At 47.8% G+C, this 21,215-nt stretch overlaps 1 protein-coding gene across 2 annotated transcripts in view; it reads right to left on the reverse strand.

The window, feature by feature from the left end:
- PHC2 (polyhomeotic homolog 2) overlaps nucleotides 1-21,215 on the reverse strand; it is a 102,500-nt gene that overhangs the window by 11,577 nt on the left and 69,708 nt on the right. The window contains exons 8-9 of one of the 2 annotated variants that reach the window (XM_079924577.1): nucleotides 16,219-16,637; nucleotides 15,783-15,948 (exon numbers count right to left, since the gene is read on the reverse strand). In XM_079924577.1, the coding sequence (XP_079780703.1) occupies nucleotides 15,783-15,948; nucleotides 16,219-16,637 (585 nt within the window). Of the gene's footprint in view, nucleotides 1-11,325; nucleotides 11,770-15,782; nucleotides 15,949-16,218; nucleotides 16,638-21,215 lie in introns of those variants that run through there. The other variant, XM_079924578.1, reaches the window with a different exon arrangement.

Here is a 21,215-nt window from a genome sequence, read left to right on the forward strand (position 1 = left end):
AGAATCAGTCTTTCTAAAATTGTAAAGGTGTTTGGGAACTAGAAAAAAAAAATCTTTCCTTAACAATCCATGAATAACTAGGAGGACTGAGTTAATTATACAATCAATCAAATTAAGTTTCTTTGCTTTTAAATTTTAAATATTTCAGTCTATATTTACATAATTACATTTTTGCTTGTATATTTTAAAGTATTTTAAATATGCAAAGAAACAATCTATTTTATTTAAAATAATGAATAAATGTTAAAATAGAAAGCTTACTATGTAAGTTAAAATCCTATTTTTAGATGATGGCTATTCCCCTCTGATTAGAGCCTAGTAAAATATTCCCTGGCTTCGCTAATGAGCTACTGTACAGATTATAGAGTCACAAGATTAGAAAGTCTGGTTCAACCCCTTACCAATGCTTGACCCTTCCCTATAATAGCCCCACCCAGTGATTTTCTGGCATTTGTTTGAATACCTCTAATGACAAAGGAACTCACTACCTCTGAAGTAGTCTGTTCCCAACTTGGGCAGTTCAATTAATAAGTTCTTCCTTATAATGAGCCAAAAATCTATCTTCTGTTAATTTCTGTCCACTTACCCTGGTTCTATTTCTTAGACCACACAGAACAAGGCTAATCTTATTTGTATAATGGGCAAAAACACAGGCTTAGACCTGGCTTAGAGACTGGTCTCTATCACTCAAGTGGATTAGGGACAAGTCCTCTTCTGTCTCTGACCCTTGGTTTCTCCAGCTATAAAATACAGACAATAATAAGACCTACCCTTTAGTGTTGCTACAAGGACTAAGTGAGAAAATGAATAGCAATGAAGCGCTAGCACACTGGGAAACACTCAAGAAATGCTCTTGGTGTCATGAAGGATGTCACTTATGAGCCCAGTTTACGTTCTCTCCTCCAGGCCACACTCCCTCTGCTCCTTTGACGACTTCTTATATAAAAGGTTGCAAATTCATCATCACCCTAGGTCTTCTTTGCCAGCATCTTTTAAAGTCAGGTACTCCGTCAATAGTAACATAATATATCAAGTGTATTGATCCAAGAGATCCTGTTGGTAAGAGTTTTGTTTTGTTTCTTTCAAACACAATCTCGTTCCTCGCTGAGAGCACAGATGGAGGGCAATGAGTGACTGCCTTGTTTTAGTTTATCATACTTCTATGGAATTAATCCATTCTCCTCTGAATTCTGGGATCCTGCCCACCTCCCTCTTTTCACTGATATTTATCACCAAACAGCTGCTGATACCCTGTCTCCTTTTATGGGATCTCTCCAACCTTGTTCGACTCTTCTCCTTACTCCCTCTACCCCCTTCCCTCCTGTCTCTCAGATCTGTGCCTACTAACGTACACTGCAAGACGAGGCGGGGGCTCCTGAGGTCAGAGTCCTTCCTCGTGCCAAATACAGGAGCCAACAGAGACATTCACGAGCTCAGAGGCTACAGAGCCAATACTTAACTCTGGGAGGAAAAAGACTTTTTGGGAATCTAAGTTTTTAAAAAAGGATCTTATTAAGCAAGAGAACAAACTAATAAACCCCTTCACCACAACATTATAAGCTATCACTCTCCACTATACCTCTGGGCCAGGTTACAGGAGACACAGAATCCAAGGGACGGAAGGGAGAGCGTTTTACGACTGTACAAAGGTTTGCAGCTATTTCGCTTTGCAGTCATCTTGTAGGCAATACCTTATCATGTGCTTTAGTCACAGAGGAGTCTGGGCTATTTCTGGAATGACCATATACAATCTCACCCCCTGCCAAGCTCAGCACACTGAGATTAATTTAATCTGCTTCCCGTTCTCCCAGACTGCTTTGCAGCCTGCTTAAGGGAAAGCCGCTTAAACTTGCAGAAACCTGCCCTGTTGGCCCTGAGGCCAGATGGAAGACAGAGACAAAGAAATTCTCTATCTTTGGAATTCTTCCTTACTCAATTCCCTTGACCAGTCCCGAGGCTGTAAGTGCTGCCGGGTTTCCCACAGGTCTCAAATGCCTTCATACAGAGTTAGCTACCTGGAACTGAAAGGTGGAGGCCAGGACACCCTGAGTAGGAGAGGCTGCAGGAAGGAAATAAAGCCAAGCTTCAGTGGCGGTGGTGGAAGGGGGAAGTAGAATCTAGCCTTCAATTGAAGCTGACCACAAAGGGCTAAGTATTTGGATCAGAATGAACAAAACAATGTGTTCTGGGGGAGTTGTTACATAACATAGGCCTCAACCTTGTAGGTCGCTTCTCAATCTGGTCTCACAGGCGCTGGCAGAAACAGCCCTTATAGGGACTGGATTAAAATAGGAAGGACCCCCCCAGTGGCCCAGTTTGTGAAATTATCTGCTACAGGGCCGGTCTCCTCTGCTAGGCAAAGCAGGTGCCGTCAGGTGGGGGCTGTCTCGGTCTCATCTGTATCTTCAGGGCTAACCCAGCGTCCGATATATAACAGCCATTTAACGGCTGCTGAGCTGGAGCACGGGGAACCCGTGGGCTCCGTCTTCACTCTTGACCAGCGTACAGATCTCCTTACTCTTCCGACAGCAACCGGCCACCAGCTGAGACTGGCACATCACTTTCTAGGTGATAATGACGAGAGGGAGCAGCCGGGCTGGTGCCTGCCTATGGGGGTGGCACTTCTGGGTACCTGGCTATAAAGAAGAATGAGAGCTATTCCTTAGCCCAGTTCTTCCTGTTTGAGTGAGGATTTCCTCAGCAGAAGGGAGATACAGCATTAAATTGGCCCCAAAGGCTGCAGCTCTGGGTTCCCTGGTCCCTTTGAAACACTGATGCTGGCTCCAGGCATTTGGAAAGGCATGATGACCTCTAGAGGCAGAGGCCCGAGACGCCTATAAAAACGGCCCCACCCCCGGGGCCAGGAGGTAGGTGCCCAGAGAGGCCGAGCTTTCCTGCCCACTGAGGACAGAGGTCAGGCTGGCTCCAGCCACGCACCATCTGGGCCACTTCGGAACCAGTTATGGTGCTCTTTATAAGCACAGGTAAGGCAAAAATCGTCAGTTATGCTGAAATATCGTTCAGTACTAACATTTATTGTGGGTATTTCAGATGACCTGGCCACTCATTCTATTTGCCCCTAAAGTAAGTCCCCTTGAAGACCTGACTTCAGAGGAAATGAAGGGCAAGCAGAGCCTCTCCCTCTACCCTTCAGCGTGGCCAGTAGCTATTTCCACTTTCTCCAGACCTGAGGAGAAAGGGGTATTTTAATTTACAAGACTTCTAACTACCCTTGCTTGGCAGCAGCAGGAGAAAGACAAAGCTAATGAAGTTAATACAGGATTCAAGGAAGCAGAATAGGTGATAACATGGATCATTTGCCTGCAACAAATTCTGCTCGACAAATGGCAAAACAAGGTCGCTTATACAACACAGAGCGTTCTCTCCAGGCCCCTGGCTCTGAAGTCCGGCTCACTGTGCCTGAGCTTAGCAGGCCAGTCACGTGGCCAGGAGGGGTGACAGCAGGATTCCTAAACAACTGCCTGCTCTAGAGAGACCCTGAGGGGAGCACCTGCAAAGTGACGCCCAGGGAAGCCACATCCCAGACAGGGAGCAGCTGACACAGACCAGATGCACCTGGTGCTAACAGAGCACGGCAAGCTGAGGGCTGAGCCCTCTGGAAAGGCTGTGGCCTCCCTTTACAATCTCATTAGTTATATTTGGGCCCCTAAAGAAATCAGTGCTGCTCTGAAAGTGAGGGAGGTAAGATATCTCATTAAGCACCAATTTGTTGAAAGAAAGAGAGACAGAGGGAAAGAGAGAGAGAGGGGAGGGGAGGGGAGGGGGAGGGGAGAGGGAGGGGGGAGAGAAGGAAGAGAGAGGCAAGGAGGAATGGCGGCTCTGTCCTGGGACCCTGACAGAGTATTCCATTAAAGAGATTCATTTGGTTAACAACCTGCTTTAAAATGCAAATATACACCTGTGGCCATTCACACCTGGCTGTGAATCACTTAGAGAAGCAGATAGCTTTCCTCCCAATTTAGGGATGAGGTTTGCTGGGCGGACTGGGGCATGAAGAGTGGACGTTTTGGATCAGGGGCACTAGATCACAGAGGACCGGAGTTAGAAGGGCCTTGGGTCTAACATCTTAATTTCCCAGAGGAGGAAAAGGGTGCATAGTTAAAAGTGTGCATTTTAGAATCAAGGCAAGAGTGGGTACCACCTAATTTGGAAGAGAGTACCTTCTAAAACAAGCACAAAAGAAGCCCTTAGAGAGCTGGGAAAATTGTAGGCCCCTTCCCACCCAGGGTCCCTCCTGAGAACCAGAAGGCTGGAGGTACCAATGCCAGATGCTTGGAGCATTTGCAATTCTGCCAAGGACCGAATTACTGTCAAACCCACGAAAAGCCCCTGGCTCCCAGACGCACAGCAGGCCGCGGCTGTCTCACACAGGTGCCCTCATCACCCTGCCCCTCGGAGCACTTCTGCTCTTAGGGGCCTCTCCCGAGAGGGAAGAAAGGGCTGTGACAGGAGGATCCCTTTGGGGCGCTTTGCCGAGTCACAGGAGGGCAAGGCCCTGGCTCCATACCTGGTGCCTGCCAGGGAGGTGGCGGCCCAATGAAAGGGAAGCTGGGCCAGGTTGCCTCAGACGCGCCTCGGTGTCACTGCGGAGCGACCTTGTTGAGTCTGGGTTAAGAGGACTGGAGAGCAGACAGGCTTCCTGGATCCTAAGCATCTGGGTCTGGCAGGGGGGGCTCCTCCTCCTCCCTGGCGGCCATTACCATACAGCTGACTCTCAGGCTGTCTCTTAGGACACCGGCAGAGAGAGCGGGCCTTCTGACTCACCCACACTCCCCAGCTAAAGTGTACATAAGCTGAATTGTAAACAGCTGAACGTTTTCCAAGCTGCCACCCCCAGCTCTGGAGGAAAAAAATCAATGGAGCGACAGCCAGCCGCCCCCGCGTGGCTCGGATGGGAGCCAGGGGGGATTTCCAAACAGCTGCAGCACTGCTGCCCGGCCCAGGCTGAAGACCAGGTCCCACTCAGCAGCAGCACCTGCGCTGGTCAACGTGCGATGGCTCACTAGCCGCAGGGAGCCAGGGACAGAGTTCAAAAAAAGCTCTGCAGCCCTACGGTCTCCAGGGCTGCGGTCAAGGGCTCCCAGATATCCTAACATCACAGTTCTCTAGCAGACGCTGTGATTTCACAAGGCAAAAGGTCTGGAACCAACAGGAGAGGCTCTCCGCTAGAGACATCAGGATCACAGGAGACAAGAGGAAAAATGGCAGAGTGGAAAGGCCACCAGCACTGGGGCAGACCTGGGTTCATACTCTGGTTCCATCTTTGATTACCTGTGTAGCTTCAAGCACTTGGTACCTGCTCTGCACCTTAGTTTCTCCGTCTATAAAAATGACAATCATGCTGCTTACCTTGCAGGGTTACAGGGAATGTTAGAGTTTATATATGTAAAATGCCTGGCACTGATTACATTTAGAAGCTGTGCTACCCAGCAGTTAAGACTGGGATCAGAAAGACCCTATGCTTAAATCCTAGTCTGTAATCCCAGGCAAGTTACTCTAGGCCTCAGTTTCCTCATCTGTAAAATGGGGTACTCATCTCTGTCCCACATGGCTGTGGTAAGGATTAAATAAGACACTGCAGTTACGACACAGTGGAAGAGGCCTGACATGGCTATTGGAGAGCTCCCATCACTGAGACTCGAGAGATTAGGAAACTGCCCCAGTCTCACGCACACTGAGCCTGGCCTCTGGCAGCCCCAGAGCAGAGCTGTTCTTTCACTGGTCCAAACTCAGGCATCATTCATGTTCCTCAGGTGCTCTGGCCTACTCAGTGTGCTGTCCTTGCACTCCTGAAGTAAGGCTTCGGGAAGAAATCTTACTTCCACTTTGACAATGACTGCAACACAAGGGAAATGCACCTGCCCTTTGGGGCAGACCACACGTCCCAATTCACCTTCAACAGTCGTTAACCCAAAGGACATGACAACCGCCAGATTCCCTCCCTTCCTATGCATTTCTTTCATAAAGAGTCCCAGGGTATTACACAAAAGAACCCCAGGAACCAGAAAAGAAAGAACTCAGGAACAAATAAAGAACCACTTTTCCTAGTGGTTCTTATAATGCCAGGAGGCGGTTTAGCCTGTGAAAAGAAATTACTTTAAAAGGCTGAAGAGAAAATCATGGAAGATGGATTTATAACAGTTAAAAAACCAACTAGAAATGTTTAGAAAATTCTCTTATTTACCAACTGCAGAAGCACTAATATTCTTAGAGAAATGGGAGAGGGAGGGAGGGAGGGAGGGAGGGAGGGGGAGGGGGGGGAGAGAGAGAGAGAGAGAGAGAGAGAGAGAGAGAGAGAGAGAGAGAGCACGCGCGAGCATGAGCGCACACGCACGTGCTAGAGAAAGCCAAACCTCAGTTGTCCTTGTCTATATAATGGGATAGATAATACTTACCTTGCAAATCAAACTTCTTGATCATTTCTGCCCCCCTTCCTTTAATAACCATTGTCTAAGTTTTCAATCACGCTACTTTGCTACCAATCAGCTGACAGAAGAGATTAATACTGATTACTGGAGGCCTGGAAATGTGGACTTAACCAATTTTTAAAAAAACGGTAGTTGATTCACATTAATTTTGTTTTAATTTACAGTGTCAGTTGCTTTGATTGTTTAAAAATGTCTTAATATAGCTGTGTGGATTTAGGCCACATATGGATGGTTTCAAATAGGCTAAAGATATCAGTAACTAGGGATAATTATACAGTATTTGAGACATAATAGCCATGCAACAAGAGCTTTAAAAATAACTCCCAGCAGTCATGAACTCTCATTTTCTTGCCAACGGTCTCAATATTCAGCATCAGGCCTGCTTCTCCTAATCTACTGGAGAAGAGTTGGTTATGACACGGCAGCTAACAGTCATCTTTTCTTAAGAGAAGCTATGACAAATTTCACTGCTAAGAAGAAAATCATCCAAGAAACAGGTTTTTGCTTTCAAGAGAGTCTAACAGCAAACGGGGACTCTCTTCAACATCTGGATTCATCTTAGAACACTGGAAATCCCTATTTAATAGCAATCATTTCTTTGGCAGATGTAGAAAGAATGTTCTCTTTTGGATTTAACTAAAAAAATCATTTGGAAATTTCAAGTATAGGAAAGCACATCCCTTTTCACTAACTATAAATAAATTTGGAAGGGGAAAGAAAAAGAACAACAAACCATTAAGTTTATTATGCTGGCCTAGATGGTCTTACAATGAATCACATAGCAACAATTTATTATTTAAATTATATGCTATGTTTCTTACTATATTTTATACCTTCAAAAACTAATCACTCTTAACTGTATAACTCGATTAACTATAAAAGAGCCCATCTCGGGACTTCCCTGGCGGCCCAGTGGTTGAGACGCGGAGCTTCCAATGCAGGGGGCGCATGTTCAATTCCTGGCTGGGGAACTAAGATCCCGCATGTCTTGGGGCGGGGCCGAAAAAAACCACAACCATTTCTTGACCATGGCAATTATATTCTACTTTTGTTATTGATGGGGGAAAAAAGCCCTGAATCTGTAAGACTGTTGTCTTGGATAAATAAATGGTTGATTATTTTCCTAACAATTCCAAAATGTCATAAAGTTGAATTAAAGATGGTTTGTTTCAGAGTTTCTTTGCAAGCATCAAATCAGTGTTCTGATGTAGCTAAACTCAAATTGAAATTTTTAAATAAGTCAATGCTTAAAATGAAACCTGCATCTATTTGAATTGTGAATAAGTAATTCAAGTTATCTTGAACAGGCCTACTTTAAACATTTTAACAGAACACATACTCAGAGTCTTTTTAACTGGTGACTCACACTGTAGTTTAAAGCATGCCATAAAAACACTGAAAACATAAATCAGTATATGTTCATACCTCTACCTTGAGGGGTAGTCCCAGCTTTGATTTCCACCAGACAAGGTGCTAAGTCACTGCAGACAGTCATTTCTGTTACTGGTACAAAGGCCTCATGAGAGTAGATTGCATAAGGCAGCCAGTCCTCACCCTGCTTTTCCACGGGGGTGGAAAACACAAAAGAATCTCTACAACCACTTTTGTGAGATTCCTCCGGACCACAGAAAATCATCATCTTCATCTTCCAGTTGCAAAATGGTACAAAAGAAAGGGAATAAAAGAGAAACTATGCTTCTATGAAGGTGTCTCATTTCCCTACTCTCAACTCTAGTAGATGTATCTTTTCAGGAGAGAATCTTTTTCAGGATGGGACCAAATCTGTCTGGAGAGTAAACGGCACTGCACAGCTGGGAGAACTTTAATATAAACTTGGACTGACCGAGAGGAAGAAAAAACCCTCGGTGAGTGTCACACTAACACCGAGCAGCGTTACCAGAAAGGGAGCCACCATCCTACTCCCTAGTTTTTTCAACTTAAATTTTATGTTGGTTTACTGATCCATGCTAGCTCAAAGTGAAGGACTTTGATAGGAAGGGGGTGAACTTAATTCAGCAAATAGTTACCGAATGCCTAGTGTGAGGCCTAAAGCCCAAAGGAGGGCAGAGACTTAGAGGAAGCGTCTAAGGCAGTTGAGTCATCCTCTTCACACATTCACAAAGAGATAAAAAGACACTCAAAACCTCAGGTAAAGGTTCTTAATTCTGAGATAGCAGTCATTTTTTTCCCCCCTAAAACAAGAAAACCTAGGGAGGGGATGGCCTAAGTTAGAGCATGCAAGGCCAGAGGCAAGAACAGGTCAATTTTATAAAATCGTCTATCTATTCCTCTTTTTCTCTTTCCCACTGAAAGATCCAAGGGATCCAAAGTATCTGAGACAGGAAATGAGTAAGGCAGGAAAAAGGATGTGGTCTGAAAAAGAGTGGATCCTGGGGCTGAGCCAGAGCAAGGCACAGGCACAGGGTCACAGATGGGGGAAGGGGCCTTGGTAGCAGGAAGAGAAGTCTCAGGGTCAATCAGCTTAGACTAGAAGGTCAGTGACAGAGGAGGTATGTCTGGAGAGGCAAGCATAACAACACCTTCCTAAAAGGTTATCCTCCATTGAAATGCAGAGGAACAATGGCTGAAGAGACCTACAGCCAGGAGAATCATTACTGGGACAGAAGGAAGAAGAGCTGGAGTTTCCTCCTTACTTTGAGGAAGTGGAAATAATATATGTTGAGTGCATCTGACAAAGGTAAATTCGAAAGTAAGCCAGGACCTGGAAGAGAAGTGGACAGGGCTGGGAGGTGAGTGCATGATAAAATACCAACATTCATTACGTACCTATGTGCCACCTATTAATAAAACAACAGCTTAAAAGGGGTGGGGGGGAGGAGAAGGCGATGAAAACAGGAGCTACCTCTCACAAAAATGCAGTTGGACAACTGAGAAAGCCAACTCAAGAACAACAGAAAAGTGGCAAGATTAACGCTGGAGAAAAAAGGCATCTATTCTTCCCGATGTGTATGGACAAGCCTGGTAACAGATCTTGGGTGGGCTGAGAGGCAGAGCTCACGTGATAAGAGTGCCTGGAAAGGGCAGGTGCCACACGAGCACCACTACCCATCTGCTGGGCCCTCTGAAGAAGCCAGCCCTTGTGAAGGAGCCAAGCCAGAGGCTCTGGTTCCCGCCTTGCCAGGGCTGGAACTTAGGTAAAGAAACAGTGGGACACACTGCATCAGCTGATTCAAAAATGTGGCTATTTCGAGATATAGATCCAGATGTTGGGGGCTAAGTGAAAAAATCACTTTTACATTCTCCACAGTGCCTAGGATCATGCTTTACACGAGGCAGGAGCCTAATGAAGGTGTGTGAAATCTGAGCGGAACCAAAACTACTTAGCTGTGCAGGTATCTTAAGATCCAAGACAGAATCTCCTGCCCTGTAACCAACACAGTAAGTTTCTTTCTTTCTATTCTGGAGTCAACATGATATGAAGCCCTGCATCCCATGTGACCTCAACTTAAGCCCTAATCAATAGACGCTGCCACAGGTCTGAGGCCCTCTACCGGAATAAAAAATGGGGAGGGCAGCGGGGGCAGACATATAGGAGCAAGAAGGAATTTCCTTGCCTCATTAGCCTGCAATTTTCAGACTCATCTAGAAATCCTAGCAGTTCCAACATTTGGGTTGACTCGGGGGTGGGGGGGGGGGATGAAAAATCCCAGGTGAATGATAATTGGATTACCCAGTTATGCCCCAGAGCCAAATGGCTGGAAAAGGCCAGGACAGCAGGGCCTGATATGGTTAAAATGACATTATTTTCTAAACCAAAAATCGAGACACTTGGTTGATAGACAACGTGATAGAATATTTTAAATTGGGGTTGTCCTAGAAAAATTGGGGACATATGGTGGATTTAGGTCGGTAGCTTATTTCACAACAAGGGATCCTCTGGGTCCAATATGCTAATGGAAGGGGATTAAAGATCTAGGATGGGAGATATCTAAGGGGAGAGCTGTCACTAAGTTGTTTAGCAGGAAAAAGAATAAAAGAACGTGTCTCTGTAGGCAGCATGGGAAGAAAGTCAACATTCTAGGTATGGAGCAGGAAGGAAAGGAAAGTTGATCAGAACTGAAAGTATGTCAGTGAAATGTGTTCAGGTCGAAAAGGCAGCCTTGCGGGAGGGATGGGGAGGACTGGGACGGCCGGGGTATCACTGGCACAAACTGGTATCCAACAATACAGGAGCTGGGGACTACGAGTTCACACTGTAGGTTCACCATTGGTTTGCAACTTGATCTTGGGCAAATTATTTCCCTCTCTCTGGACTTCAATTTAAATAAAGAATCTCACAAGTCCCGATTTTAATGTAAAGAATCAACAATACAATATGCCTTCATTTGGCACGGGAAGGAGAGAAAACGCTCTTCTAAAAATGGAAGAGAGGATAGACACAGAACAGCTTGTCCCTTTCCATCCAATTAAAAGCTTCGTGAGACTGAACTAGATTAAAAACAAAACTCTCCAGCTAAGCCGCAGGCCTCCAAGATAGGCAGTCCCCTACCCAGAGGGTACAGCGGATGCCAACAGCCCTGTCCCTAAGCGGACCGTCCATCCCCGGTAAAGCGCCGCCCCGGAGGCCCGAGGCCGGGGTGGGGGTGTGCGGGGACACACGGAAGCGTCTGGCACGCCGAAGGTGACACAGCGGCTGCCGGGGAAGTGCGGGGCAGGCAGGGTCCCCGACGAGGGGGGAGGCGCAGGACACCTCCCCGGCGTCGGGAGGGCGAGAATCGCGGGCTGGCACGGCCTGGCAGCCGAGTAGGCCCGGGCCGGGAGTGGCACCGGAGGGCGGTGCCCGGTGTCCAGTGCGACGAGAGCGGGCCGCGGTACCCCTCCTGGCGAGAACCCCTCCCCCGCCACGGGCACTGACCTGTCCAGGGCCCGGCTGGGCCTGGCCGGGCGGGGCCTACGCAACCCCTCGGCCGGGCGCCGCCTCGCGCGGGGTCCCGGGCCCGGGCGGGCCGCCTCCTCTCCGCCGCGAGCCGCCGAGCCGGGGCCCGGGGCTGCCGCGGCGCATCCGACCGTACCGGCCGGGCCGGCGTCCACAAAGGGCGGCGGGGGCGCGAGGCCGGGGCGGGGGTGCGGGCGGCGGCGGATTGCGCGCGCGCGGCGGGCGCTCGAGGGCTGCAGCCGCCGCGGAGACAATGCGGCGCGTCCCGGCAGGGCTCCCGCGGCCGCCTCCGCCGGGGGCGGGGCGAGGCGGGGGCGGGGCATGGGCGCGCGGGGCGGGGCCTCAGGGAGGCGGGGCGCCGGCGCGGAAGCCGGGCCGCGCGCTTCCTTTGTGCGGCCGCGCCGGCCCCGCCCCGCGCCCTTTGGAAGGCGCGGGGGGGCTGGCGGCCGGTTAGGTACGTAAGGGTTCTGTTTAAGGAGGCGGGCGCCGCGCCACGCCAATGTCCGCTCTCGCCCCGTCAAAAGTCCCCCGTGCGGTGGTGGACTCCCGCCTGGCCAAGTCGGAGGCAGGAAGAATAACGACTAGCAGTAATTGAGTGTTGAATATGTGTCAAGCCGTACATGCACGCACTTCCTCTCAGTGTTCACAATAACCCCACAAGTAGTCGTTATCCTCCCCACTGGGAACTGAGGATCAGAGAAGTTAAGTAATGACCAAAGTGACCCAGTTACACCTCCATAAACGGGGCTAATGCCGTCTCTTTAGGTTTACTGTGCAGGCTAACTGAGAGCATTTATACAAATTGCCTGCAGTGCCCGGCACACGGAGCCCAATAAATGTTACTTCTCTTCCTAAACCACGCTGGATTAAACTGAATTGTCGGGAAAGCACCTTCATTCAGTAGATATACTAGAGCTTGTGAGACTCACAAGTCTCACTGCACCCCCATCCCCCAGGCTTTATGCCGAATACTTGCCCCGAATTTCTCTCTCCATGCTTGACTTCTATTTCCAACATTTTCTCATATTCTTACCTTTCTTAGCATTCATATCCCCAGCCCTTTCCCCTCAGGCCTCATCCCTTTACCTTTGTTTCCACATTTTACATTTATTTTATATTCCCCGATCGTTTAGTTTGCTCCCTTTCTCTTTCCCTCGTTCCCCCCACCCCATTTTTCAAATTTTCAAAGCCTTCTTTCATTAATATGCACATTTCCTCCCCCTTTCCGCCTTTGCATTTCTTACACTTACATTTTGTTCTATGAATGCTCGGCCTCTCTGTCCCCCAAACATGCCTACACTCCTGCCTCCCTTCCTTTACTTCACTAGTCCCTTCTCCCCAATGCCACATGTCCAGGTCCTACCTATCCTTCATGGTCTAGACCCAGGAACAGTGGCTGGCAAACTTTTTCTATAAAAGACCAGATAGTAAATATTTTAGACTTGGCAGGCCATGTGGTCTCTGTTGCAACTACTCAACTCTGCTGTTGCAGCAGGAAAGCAGCCACAGACGACACTACCTGAATGAATGTGGCTGTGTGCCCATAAAACTTTATTTATGGACACAGAAATTCGGATTTCGTATAATTTTCTTGTATCACAAAATATTCGTCTTTTTTTGAGTCTTAAAAATTTTTTTTAATGTAAAAACCATTATTAGCTTGTGGGCTGTACAGAAACTGGTGATGTGATGAATTTGGCCCTCAGGATGTAGTTTGCCAACCCTCGCTCTAGAACAATGCCACTTCCTCCCTGCAATCTATCCTGATAATCTCTACTTGGCAGTAACTTTTCTCTCTTACCTTTTAAAGCATTTACCCATAATCGTTCTATGCCATTTATCATATCTTAGTTTTTACTGTATTTTTTTCCTGTGCACTTCTCATCTTTCCCAGAGGACTTTAAGCTCCTTGAAGGTAGGGTACAGACCTTATTTCTCTATGCATTTACTACCTTCCACCCCACAGTACTTTGCACAGAGCAGGCATTCAAACATATACAGAATGAATATTTAAATCTTGGGTGGTTGACAATTGTTTCCACTGTGCAAAACTTACTTTTCTCATGAGATAGAACCTCAGGAGCAAGATGCTTTGTTATATGTGTATCATCTAGATTAGATTTCAGAAAGAGATTTTTGAGAGCTTTCTAGACAAGATGAAGAAAGGGAGGCAAATGTCAGTTCATTCAGAGGTTGTTGGATAACAAATACTTGAACAAAGGCTGTTGATTATCACCAACCTGCAGACAGGGGATATGTCTTCAGTCAGGTCCTATTCAATATTTCGATCAGCAAATTGGTTAAAGACAAAGAAAACACGCTATATAATTTACGGATGGCAAAGTTAAGCAGAGGAGTTAGTATAATGAGTGACAAAATTCAGATATAAAACATTCCTGCCCCACCACTTATTCTTGCTGTGCCTCAGTTTTCTTATCTTTAAAATGGGCATGATAAAAGTTCCTGCTTCAGAGGGTTACTGTCAGGATTAAATGAGGAAATGCATGTAAAGCTGGTAGAGAGGACTCATTAAATGTTAGCTGTTAAGCATTACCATTTTCTGGCTAGCCTGGAACTGTGGGCTAAATTCACAAGATAACGTTTAACAGATATAATTAATCATGTTTTGGCTCACAATATAAATTGTACAAGTTTGAGATGGAAGAGACCTGAAGTGATAGCAATCCATGTAAAAAGAAACCACAAAAACAAAGACAGAAACAAAAACCAAACCCAACCCCTCTGGAATTCAGGTGACACAGTGCTCGGTGAACTAAGGGTATCATTCCCCTGGGTCAGGGGAGTTAAAGTGGGGCCATAGGTGCAATGTCGTGCTGAAGGCAGGTAAGGGAATTACCCCTGGAGCCAGAATCATGGTGCTGCCCTTTCATAGCTCTGTGAACTGGAGCCTCTTCAAGCTTTTGTTTCCTCCTCTAAATAATGGGGCCAATAATATTTATCTCTCAGGGTTATCATGAATGAGTAAAGGAAAACTTAGAGCAGAACTTGGCACATAGGTGTTCAACGAATTTTAGCTCCTCTCTACTATACCATGCAGATCTGTCCCTTGAAGGGTTATAAAGCTAAGTCCAGGTGCCAACCTAGGGTGACTGCACCTTTTTGTATTTGGAATTAATGTGCTTCATTTTGGGGATCACATTTTAAGGGAATTAGTGGAGAGGTAGAATGTAGCTAGACAAGAATGATCAGCATGGTGGGAATGGGAGGTCTGGATGTGTGATAGGTAGAAAATGAAATAAATCTCAGATATTTAGCCTGGAGATTTTCTCTTTTTTTAATGGGGGAGAGGAAAGAGACATGATAACTGTCTATACACACTGTAGGAGATGGACAATCCACAGGACAGAATCACAGCCAGTGGTGGGAGTTCCACAAGAGCAGATTTTGGCTTAATTTGAAGAGCAACTTTCTGATAATTAGAGCAATCCTACAATGGAATGGGCTGCTTTTCAAAATGGTGAGCTCCTTATCGTTGCAAGTTTGCCAAGAGAATGCTGACCTCCTTGCTGTCTTTTAATTTTTCTAATGGTTTTTTCTTCATATTCCTTTGCTTTCCTTTTCCTTGAGTCCACCCTCCATTCCTTATAGGACATTTATAACTACTTTGTCCCAAAGTACTTTTCTTCTCACTCCTCCTTCTTCTGTTTTCCAAACCCCTTTTCTCTTGGCTCTCCCCACCCCACTCCCAGCACACATTTAGTCCAATGATGGAACTGCCTCCCTGAGTTGTAGGCAGCCCATGGCCCAGAATGTCTCTGAGATCTGGGCCAAGATTGCTGTGCACACTGGCAGAGAAGGAAAGGAAAGCGAAGGGATCACTGTGGAGGCAGAGGTACTGCTGTGATTCTCTCGTCAGGGTAGAGGGGTCAGCAGAGTCTCCTAAAACCCAGGTCTAGGAGAAGCCCGCCTGTCCCTGAGCACTCACAGACAGAAGGTGGGGATCCCAGAGCTGAGCACCGTTCCTTCAAAGGTGATTTCCGTGAGCTGAATCCCCTCCTAGCTCCCCCTAAGCATTTCCCTCATCTCTGCACTACGCAGCCACCTTGTCATATTGCCAAATTCAAGAACGCACTCTCATACCAAGCAGAGCAGAGGATTGAGACAACTGGATCCCTGGGGGAACTCTCAACCCGGCATACGGATATGCAGGTACATCTGACAGCAATGACAGGCAAGCCTCATCTAGAACTTTCAATTCTCCTTTTCTTTCTCCTTTATGCCTTCTGGGTCCCCTTTCTTTGTCCTTGCGTCATCTTCTCAATCCTCTCTCTGTTTCCACCTACCCAGCTTCTTTCTTGCTTCTTGGGGCTTGGAGTAGTTTCCCTCCCATTCTAGATGCCCAAGTGAGATGTGCCAGGGGGTGGCAAGGAAGACAATGCTCTCCCCTCCCCCGAGGGCCCCGCTACACTTCATACCATGAGCTGGGGACTGCTGGATGTTCGGGCTCTTGGGTACAGGCAGGCCACCTGGCATGGCAGTGACGATGGCTTGCTGATGCGGTGGTGGGCCAGACCGAGTCTCAGGCCCACTCTTCTCTCTAGGTACCACTTCCTTCCAGTCATCGGGGGTGCACTGCTGGGGCTGTTAAAGGACAGGACAGAGATGATCTTCTCGTGAATTGCCTCTACATTCCTGGACACGTCCCCCGTTTCCATGGAGCTTGGGTAGAAGGCAAGGACATTAAGATTCAGCTAGCCCCAAATTAGGGAGAGGCCCCTTTTCTTTCTTGGACTACTCAGAGAGGACTTCGACACTCAGCCCACCCAGACACACATCCAAATGGGGGCCGCGGGATTGCCTGAGCCGTGTCCTCCCGCTTTGTTCCCTGGACCTCGGGCTCGGCTTACTCACCACTGGCGAAGCAGGTTGCAGTTGTAAGATGACAGCCGAGGCATGCTGGAACCTGTGTTGAGGGGTGTGAGACAGGCCCTCAGGGTATCCATTGTGAGGCTCGACATCTGGCATGGGAGGGTGGCACTGCTGAGTGCTGCCAGGCTTGTGCAGGTTGGCAGCGGGACACTGGAGAGGCAGGGTGGATGGGACTGGGCCTAGCGGCATGGCATGGGCTTCGGGGCCGGGCTGCAGGGCCAGGCTTGGAGGGACCGAGGCCAGCTGGGGGTGGGACGGGGCTTGGAGCGCTGGCCGTGATGCCTGGGGCGGCGGCGGCTGTTGTGATGCTTGCTGTTGCTGCTGCTGGATCCCAAACTGGGGCTGCAGGTGCTTTGAGGACGGCTGGGAGAGGAGCTGGTGTGGCTGCAGCTGAGCATAGGCTGAAGAGGGGGAGGCCAGGTTAGGTGGCATGGCTCGGTCTCACCTTCTGCTGTGCCCCCTCCCACATCCACATAAAGAAGGCTTTCCAAACTCGGTGTTCTTGCTTTCATCTCTTTCCTCTTTCACCTAGAGCCTGGCTGGACCATTGCCATGGCCTGGCCTTCTCTCTCTGTTTTCTTGCTTTCTTCCTATGCCGAAACATTGGGCCCTTGGCTGTCCCTCAAAGGCCAATGCAAAGCTCACCTCCTCTGTGAAGCCTTCTTTGATCATTCCAGCGGCTGAGAGAAACACTGGATTCTGCAGTGTGCTATGTTCTCTCTCCTCCACGCCCTTCACTCGCTTTTCTCTGGGCCTGCGACAGGTGCAGGCTCCCATCGCCCAGCCCAGCTCTGTAAGGCTGGATCTTATTCACCCTACTGCTGCTCAGTCTGGGCCCCTTCCAGGGAGTGCCAGTTGCACACACGGTCCTCAGGCTCTGTGGGGAAGCAGCCTGGGATGGACCACTGGTTCCTTCTGTTACCCAGTGGGGGACCTTGGGCTAGCTGCTTAACCTCTCTAGGCCTCAGCTGCCTTGTCTGAGAACCAGAAACAAAAATAGTTCTTGCCCAGAAAGTTGTAAGGATGAAAGAAGAAAAATGCTGTGCGACTAAAACGAGAAAAAAATGACATAATGTGCACAGCACAGTGCCTGGCCCACGGTCATCGTCAGTCATTTAATTCATATATTCAATCACATAAGTAAAATGATTATTTCAGCCTTGGCTTAGGTTCTGAGCATCCTGGGCTCACCTCTACCATAATGACGTGTCTCGCAATGCATTATAATTGTTTCTTGGCTGTCTTCCCTTCCAGATCGTGAACCCCTCATGATCAGAAATGATCACATATCTCTTTATCCAGAACCTTGCATGATGCCTAATATTAGATGGGGGCTAAATAAATAAACAAACAGGGCTTTCCTGGTGGCGCAGTGGTTGACAGTCCGCCTGCCAATGCAGGGGACACGGGTTCGTGCCCCGGTCCGGGAAGATCCCACATGCTACACAGAGCGTCTGGGCCTGTGAGCCATGGCCGCTGAGCCTGTGCATCCGGAGCCTGTGCTCCACCACGGGAGAGGCCACAGCAGTGAGAGGCCCGCGTACCGCAAAAAAAAAATATATATATATATATAATAAATAAACATATTGTCCTGAACTGGAATTCATGTGTGTCATGCCTTATAGACAGAAGGGGCTCAGGAAATTCAGCTCAGAGACTGACTGTCCTCAAGCCGCTCACTCTCTGCCTAGTGGCATCCAGGCCCGCTTAGCATGAGGATTGCTCAGCTGAATCTGTCCTGCCTAAAAGCTGTCCTCTGCAGGGACTCCCACAGCTGGAGAGCCGGCAGAGAGATGTTGTGCCGTGCCAAAGCACAGAGGGCCACAGCTGGAAGCTCACAAATGGATTTTTACAACCAAAGGCTCCCAGCCAATGAGGGGAATGCAAATTCTGGGTCCTGAGCTAACACTTAAAAAGGATCCTGTGACACAGGTGCAAAGTAAGCAGATTTCAAACAGAGTTAGGGGAGGTACCTTTTTTCTTGAATTCTGTCCATTTACAAGCAAGTTTCCAACTATCTCATCACAACCCAACACAGAGTTCCAAGCAGAATGCCAATAAGAATGGAAAGGAGAGGACAGAAATGAGGTGGTAAGGAGAAACAAAATGGTCCTTGGTGACTGACTGCTGTAGGCAGAGGAGGGAGTATGGTTGGCCCACGGGCTGTAACCTGGATGACAGGGAAAGATGGGAGGGGGAAACACGGACGGCCATGACGTTTTGAGAGACATGTGTGGGGCTTGAGGTGATGGTAGAATGTCCAAATGGGAATTGCCGGCAGGCATTTGGTGATTACGAATCGCCCCTGACCTCACCCTGAGCCTTGTCCCCTAATTTCACCTTGAATAGCTCAAACTTAACAATCAGGCCAAGATTGCTGGTCAGGCAAACTTAATAATCAGGGATTTTTAAGATGACCGTTGTTAGGACACTGGAGAGATACCGCAGATGCCACAAAGTGCCTGGCTAGTCTCCAGAGACTAAAAAGTTCTGCAGAATGATGGGCAGCGTCACTGAAGACACAAGTAAAACTTGTTCTCCCTTATTACAAAACCATTCATTCCTGCCGGGGGAACAGAGTCCCTCTAGGGGATGCCGGTCTGAGCTGAGAGCTGGAGATGGTGCAGCTCAGAGAGGCTAGGAGAGTCAGAGGCTTGTCCCGCTATCCACTGGCTGTGTGGCCTGAGACGGGTCCTTTTCCTTCCCAGGGCTTCGGGGTTTTAACTGTGAGACAAGAGGTTTGGACTAGCGATTATACAATCTGATGGGGGTGGCTACCATAGGAAAAGAGTTTAAAATTCAGGATTTATAAGGTGGAAAAGGGAAGGTTAGAGAAGAAGGGTCTAGATCTATAGACCATAAAGAGTGTAGTTAAGCGCAGTACACCTTTGTTTACCAAGATTGGGAGAGGCAACTGTTGGCTTCGCGGCCCTCGATCCTGGGGCCTCCTCTCTGTCCCACTCTCTCCCCGACCCCGTGCTGCATGTGGAAACCCTAAGGCCATTGTTTTAGAACAAATGATGCTAGTATATGCCAAGGCTGGAAACAAAGTTCATGACGGCTTCGATAAGTTCACAGATCAAAGACCCCAGGGTATTTTGAGGGGAGTGTACATCCTTAACCTTTCAAGGTTAATAAAAAGCCAAGACCATGATTTAACTCAGACATTATCCTGGGTCAAATTCCTTTCATTTAAAGTGTTGTAATAGCTTTCTACTTGGTCTAATTCCTGTTTCTTCTCTCTATAATCCACATTGTAGATAGATCACAAATGAATCTTCCTAGTGCACAGATCTGATCCCTGATTAAAAGCCATCAGGGACTCTCCTTTATCTGAGGTTACCTAAAGATCCTGACATTCAAGATCTTCTCACAACATAAACTAACCTTTCAATTTTTATTATTTCTTTGATCCAAGCAATCTTTTCTGTCCACTGTCCCCTGGACGGAAGTTTGTGCCTTGTCTCATACTGTCTAGAGGGCCATAAATCAAATTCTCATCGTCCCTGTCCTCCTGTGGGAGGCTGGGCAAGTCACTGGACCTCCCTGAACCTCTGTGCCATCAGCTTTAAAGTGGGAGTAACGATGATACCTATACCTCATAGTTATCTCAGTAAATGACTTATCTCCCCTTGATAGGCGGAAGTTAGGATTTGTTTCCTCCAAAGTGCCTGGAATTTAGTAGACGCTCAATCAGTGTTGCTGAATGAATGAATGACAACACGGTGGGACTCCAGCTTGCTTGTCCCGCAGAACTTTTCCTCTTCAAAGTCAGAATATGGATGAAATGTGGGTAACCCCACAGGCCATTTTGTTTTTTTTGTGGTACGCGGGCCTCTCAGTGTTGTGGCCTTTCCCGTTGCGGAGCACTGGCTCCGGATGCGCAGGCTCAGCGGCCATGGCTCACGGGTCTAGCCACTCCGCGGCATGTGGGATCTTCCCGGACCGGGGCACGAACCCGTGTCCCCTGCACTGGCAGGCGGACCCCCAACCACTGCGCCACCAGGGAAGCCCGGCCATTTTGGGTTTATCAGCACTCTGGTTTATTGAAGGCTCTCCTCCTGTCCAACCTCTGCTCACCACCTTCCTGCCCTCACCTTCACCCACCCTAACTTCTCTGCTCATCGTCTGTACAACATCACTCCCCTCGTGCCTTTTTGGCTTTGATTTCAGTGCTTCCGTTTTCTGGAATGCCCTCCTTCCACTTCAGTGATCTCAGTAAAGCATAAGCTTCTTTGGCCCAGGCTCAGCTCGTGTTTTCTCTCTTTGCCTTAACCCTCCATTATGGGTTTTCCCTCAGAAGTCCTGAACACTTTGTTTCTTTGATTCATTTGTGATTTAACATGTACTATCTTGTATATGTATTTCATTGATTCTTAAAGATCGATTCTTAGCCCCCCACCTCCACTTTAACATCTTTTGAGTTGGGATGCATATTACAGTTGATGATGTTGGTTTAATTGGTAGTGCTTTTCTTTCTTAGAGTTAAAAAAATAATGGTGTGTCTTACAATCAGTGGTGTCTTAAACTGGAATACTTTTATGCTCTTATGAGTTTATTTCCTATCTATCCAACCAGACTAGATGCTTTTTGAGTTAAAGACTTGTTTTACGTTTTTTTTTTAAACTTAAAAGATGTGCTTTAATTGAACTAGGTTTTTAATGTTTCTTTTCCCTTCCACATTGTCCAACATAATAATCTACGTCTGTAGATGCTTAGCAACTGTCTGTTGCTGATCCTGGTGAGATCGATGGATTCTCCTCCCTCTCCCACGCCCTCCCAGCTCAGCGTGGGGTGGTGAAGGTGGGCACTTCCCACTGAAGCCACAATACCAGAGGAGGCCACATCCCTCTTCACTACAGCTAGGATGGGGCATATCAGTTTATGAAATATGAATGCACAGAAATCACTCTGGGCCTTTATTTTTTCCTACAGTCCAGTAGCTTCATTTCTCGCTTGTATCTATTTTGGCTCCCCAT

This window comes from Stenella coeruleoalba (genome assembly GCF_951394435.1).
Source record: "Stenella coeruleoalba genome assembly, chromosome: 1".
Lineage (NCBI taxonomy): Eukaryota > Metazoa > Chordata > Mammalia > Artiodactyla > Delphinidae > Stenella > Stenella coeruleoalba.